The sequence below is a fragment of the Amphimedon queenslandica genome, unplaced genomic scaffold (genome assembly GCF_000090795.2).
Source record: "Amphimedon queenslandica unplaced genomic scaffold, v1.1 AMPQUscaffold_11222_Cont15362, whole genome shotgun sequence".
Lineage (NCBI taxonomy): Eukaryota > Metazoa > Porifera > Demospongiae > Haplosclerida > Niphatidae > Amphimedon > Amphimedon queenslandica.
In genome coordinates, this window is record NW_003548535.1 from 1,606 (window position 1) to 6,963 (window position 5,358).

The 5,358-nt window shown below is 36.0% G+C and overlaps 1 protein-coding gene across 1 annotated transcript; it reads right to left on the minus strand.

Moving 5' to 3' along the window:
* Positions 1-3,384: 3,384 nt before the first annotated feature.
* Positions 3,385-4,797, minus strand: LOC100637646 (CCR4-NOT transcription complex subunit 2-like). The gene is made up of 5 exons (XM_020005588.1): positions 4,443-4,797; positions 4,094-4,155; positions 3,999-4,048; positions 3,836-3,936; positions 3,385-3,662 (listed from the first exon to the last, which is right to left on the minus strand). Exons 1-5 carry the CDS (start codon positions 4,670-4,672, stop codon positions 3,419-3,421), a joined length of 687 nt encoding a protein of 228 aa, XP_019861147.1. The 5' UTR covers positions 4,673-4,797; the 3' UTR covers positions 3,385-3,418.
* Between the last annotated feature and the right edge of the window lie 561 nt (positions 4,798-5,358).

Below are 5,358 nucleotides of genomic sequence, written 5' to 3' on the forward strand. Positions count from 1 at the left end.
CTGTCTAAGAACTTCTCTAGCAAGAAGAAAGGTTGGAAAAGCAGATATACAGTCTTTTCCTTGGCATAAAGGACTCTGCTAAGTTGAATGCAAGTGAGAAAGCTGCATGTACTGTACTGCTATAGACCCCTTTAGGCGAGAATTAGTTTGTGATACCGTATATACAAAGAAATAATATTGAACGGATTTTTGTCCGCCATGTTTTACGTCAAAGTTATGCAGAGTTCCAATGGCTGATGTGCAAAGTAGAGCTGTTTTGCCAATAAAACTTTTGTTGTGCTGAACTCAGGACTATGAGAAGCTTCATATCAACTGTTCTTTACTATAGCAAGATATTTTGAAGACTTAAGAAGTCTGGGAGAGCCAGAACGATCAGTTCTTGACTCTCTGTCACAGCCCAAAGAGGAAAGCAGGCTCATACAACAAGAGTATTACACTATACTTCCTAGGTTGGCTCTCTTGGCATCTTTCTTGACTCTAGAATAGTTTTTAGCTTCAAAATGTAGTGACCAAGATCTCCAGGACACAGAAAGCACTTGCTGCTTGACGTAAAACATGGCGGCCAATTATTGTATGTGGGCGTATACCGTAACTGAGATATAATGATATTCATTGCAAAATTAATGATATTCACAAGCTGCTACTTCTCGCCTAAAGGGGTCTATAGCTGCTTGTATCATGACATCTATTCTAGGCCATGTTTCTTCTCTTGGAGCAAGCCTAGGTTAACAAAGCAGATATACAATCTTCAAACATGATTTTTTCAGTGACTGCTTCTAACTATAAGCAAGATAACTTTAATTTAAGCAAGATGACTACAAGATACTGAATTTAGACATGTGCAATTGCTTTGCTAGCTCTGACATGTATATCATACAGCACATAATCTACAGCTTGCTTAGGCTCGCCCCTTTAATGTTTTACATTCGTCTAGTATATATAAGATTTGAAAAAAAGGATAATAGATTTTGAGTAAACTGCAACAATGCAATTACTGCACTGATCCATAAAATAAATTATAGGTGTGGTCAGCACTTAGCAGTGCGGTGCAGGGCAGATAAACATGGCACGTGGTTAGGAGAAACAAGAAAAGCTCAAATTTATTTTAGCATCTGAAGCTCTATTCAAAGAAAGAGTTAGCACAAAAAATTGCCTAGATATTTAAAAGAGACTGAGATAGTTTGGTTGCTCCTGCTTTCCCCAGTGCTGCTTGAAAATTTTTCGAAGAGGATAAATCACAAACTTTGAGCAACTGTAACTTGCAAACAAAAAAGAGGGTAGAAAATTCCCATATATTTTTTAATCTAGGTACTTTTCTCTACCTATCAATGCTAATTGTAATGAAGTGACTGGACATCATTGTTTACATTGTGTGTGTACTGTAAATACTGTGTACCTAGTAATGCACATGCTCAGTATGCATGTGGTGATTCAATGAATGTATGGCTCTCTCTCTCTCTGTCTCTCCTTTCCTCTCGTTTCACTTGTTTGTTGTATTAATATGATCTTCATTACACTAATCTTGACCAAATAGAGTGAAACACGAAGATTTGGCTAGGAAAAGTGGTCTATTCTTGAAAATATTCAGCTTTTGCTACCACGGATTGCTATGAAAATACAACGGAGCTAAATAAATTATCTTTTTCTCAAAGCTTAAAAAAAATTATAACTCAGGAGAGCTCAATAAAAAAGATATTGACTAGGAATTAACAGAAATTTTTGTGACAGAATGACAACCCAACTGCATAGTACCCACCTACACAAGCGTGGCGAGTCCAATAATAAAAGAAGAGAAATACATAATGTACATGTAATGACAATAACCATTAGTGATATTACTACAGTTCAGTGTGTGTATATAGTCCAGTGGTGTTGTAGCTGCCCAGTGCTAGTGCTACTAAATTAGGGTCGGTTTCTGCCCCCCTAATTAACGTTAAAAACCCAACCATCCCATAATGATCCTGTACCATATTAGGAGGTACGTTAACTGAGGAATGAAGAAGAGCAACAACAATAATAATAATAATTAATTATTAATTACCTGCAGCCTTTCTGGTCACATTCTTATTGTTACTACCAATAGCACCAACTGAGGATGACCTATTAATAATAGTCATTAATATTTTATTACCTAATTAATTAATCACCTTTCTTTCCTCTATATTAAAATAATAACTATAATAACCACTAATAACTATTAATAACTAGCTATGTACATGTATTTGTAAAATTGGGTGAGACCGGGTATAGCCCTGCCTTTGACGGGCTTCTACCTGTATATATATATGTATATAATGCATAATCTGGGTGTTACAAGTAGTTACAATTCAGTCAGAGCAATGAGCAGATCAATGAGCAGATCAATGAGCAGGGCTGCTCAGCCTGTTCTCTCTCTCAACGAGTGCAAGGCAAAGGTTGACACCTGGAGTAGCAAAACATTTCTTCATACTAAAGAGGATCTCATCATAGTACTTAATTCTTTAATCATATATTTTCAAAGTGGTGAGAACCTTGAAGTCGATAAATTTGCATTTATTCTTGAAAAATTAAAAAATGTAGTGCAGACTTTGTTTGAACAATTAGACACTGCAGAAAAGAAGATCAAGGACCTGCAGGAAAAAGTGGAGCAGTTTCAAGTGGGTGAAGTGAATCTATTGATAGGTGAATTGGCTTCATCTGTAGAAAAAAAGATAGTGGCATATGTCTTGAATGGAACAGGTATTTCAACCGATTATATCACAATCAGAAATATTGATGACGCACTTGAAAAGCGTGAACACTGCAGTCATTCAAAGGATATATTCATATCAAGTGAACAAGAACACAGAGCAAAGCAAAATAAAGCTAAATTGAGTGCAGACTTCCCAAGCATTGATGGGAAACTTTATCGTGCCATTCATCATTACAAGCATTGCAGAAATATTCAAGCTCATCCAAAACCCAATGAGACTATTGCTCGTTTAGGTCAGCTAATTGAAAGCCAGCATATCAAAAATAAAGAAACAGTTGAAATGGTTGACAAATTGATGCAAATTTCCAAGGCTTTGTGATTTTGTAACAAATTTATAACAATTATTATTTACTCTTATTATAATTATAAACTATAAAAATATATGTTGTTTATAAACAAACAACTATTTGCAAGTGATGCACATACCTTATGTAGCAGCCAGTTAAGTGTTTACAATAAACATAGTGTTTGCAAAATTCTACTGAATTTTAATACTATAAGTTCAAGCTGTTTTCCTGGCAGTCTTCGAAAATTGGCATACAGTTTGCATTACTTTGGAAGAATGCCAGCAGAAAGTATGTAGCAAATGTATGAACTAAGCTCTAAAGGTATTACGTGACTTATGTCGCATACAATTGTTACATACAGCCAGTTGGTCATTTTATACATGGCATTATTAATATTGTATCATGCATTCATAGACACAAAAGATACAATTTGTTGTGAAGTTATGGCTGGAGGTATGGAGGGCCTCTCAGCTAGTCTGTCATATTCCACCTTCATATCTCTATGAGCCTTCCTCCAGGTACCAAGATCAAAGTAACAATAGGTCCCTTCCTCGTATGTCGTCTCAACTTTAGTAGGTCTCATGTTAGGAGCTCTCGTGATCCATATCTTCTCTTCTTTATGATAGCGCCAGTCCCTAATGTACCTGTGAGACAATGTTATACAGTATACATGTAACTAATAAACATCATATACAGTAATTTGAATGAAACAAACTACAAAAATGTCTCAAAAATGACTACACATACATACATACGAATACTCTATACAGCCAGTATTATTACTAGTAATAGAGACTGTACTAACTGATAGACTCACAGTTCATGAGCTGCTAGTAATTGAAGGAGGTCCTCACCACTGGTATAGTAAAGATAAAACAACAGGTCTTCATTGTACTTTGATAAACGGATTGGAGCCAACTGCACATAGCATAATAAAATACACAATTAATATAATGTACATGTACATGCTATATACGTACCTTGTCCCTTATATAAGAGTGTATTAGGTATTCTTGCGGTACAGGATAATCTATTGTATTAATATAATACTAACAGGAGTACAATATACATGTATCTATGTCCTGTGGGCGACTGGGAGAGTCAGCAAAAGGTGATGAAAATGTACTGTATAGACTCCTAGAGGAGGAGGGGAGGGGTCAATCAATACATGGTATCAGGACAAATTGTGCCGAAAATGAAAAGGTGAGAATTCTTCATTTTTATTACATTTTCTGATACATATACATGTACTTATGTTGCGCAGAAAGTTTGAGCTGATTCCGATCAAGTTTGGAATTTTTACGAATTTTTAAAGTTACTCCAAAATCCGACAAACGTTATTGCCAAATTTCGAAAAAAATGAAAAGGTGAGGATTCTCCATTTTTATTAGATTTTCTGATGCATATACATGTACAATCCTTACAATCCTCCTAAGAACTGGTAAGACGTGTTCCATAAGTAAACCCTACTCCTCCAAAGAGCAGTCTGTGCAATCATTATAAGACTGATGCCTCTTTTATCACAACCTTCAAAAGCAAGAGTCATGAAGAGAGAGTAAGCACCAATAATCAATAGAGATCCACCAAAATACAACACATTAAGCAAAGTCAGTTGATTGTACATTAACAGGAAGACACTGTCTCCATCACTCATAGGCGGCGGAACAGGGGGGGGGGCAGAGGGGGCTAAAGCCCCCCCAGTCTTGAAACAGGAGGGGCTGAGCCCCCCCCCCAGAAATTCTCTGCAACTGACTAATAAAGAAAATAAAACTGACTTTTATCAGTAAAATTAGACCTGCAGTCATCAATTCTTCATTTTATTTAGAGAAAAAGACAAGAAAACTACTCTGAATCCAACAATAGAAGATTAGCACCATTTTTTTGTAAAATTAGCAGCCATTTTTGTATCAAACCACACCCATTTTAATAACTTAATTGATGTTCAGCCCCCAAAATGGTAATTGTACCAGTATAGGATATCAGACATGGTCCATTATTTTGGGGCAAAAGTGCTGATCCAGGCATGATCAGCCCTGACACATTATTTTATAGATCATGCCTGATATTCTGTCATGGATCAGTACAAATTTTATCATGATTGTATCATAGCTGATTTTTGCAGTTGTATCATGACTGATTACACGAAAACCATGATTCAGGACTGATATCAGTATGATCCAGACTGATACCAGTCCTGATCTAAGGTGATAGCAATTGGTTGTGTAGAGTATTGTAGCATCCTCTGTCAGGTGTCAACCAGTCACACCTTTTGATGAGAATTTAATTTTGCTTGAATAATTAACTCCTTTTGTTTGCTAATAATGATTTCAGTGCTTTCTC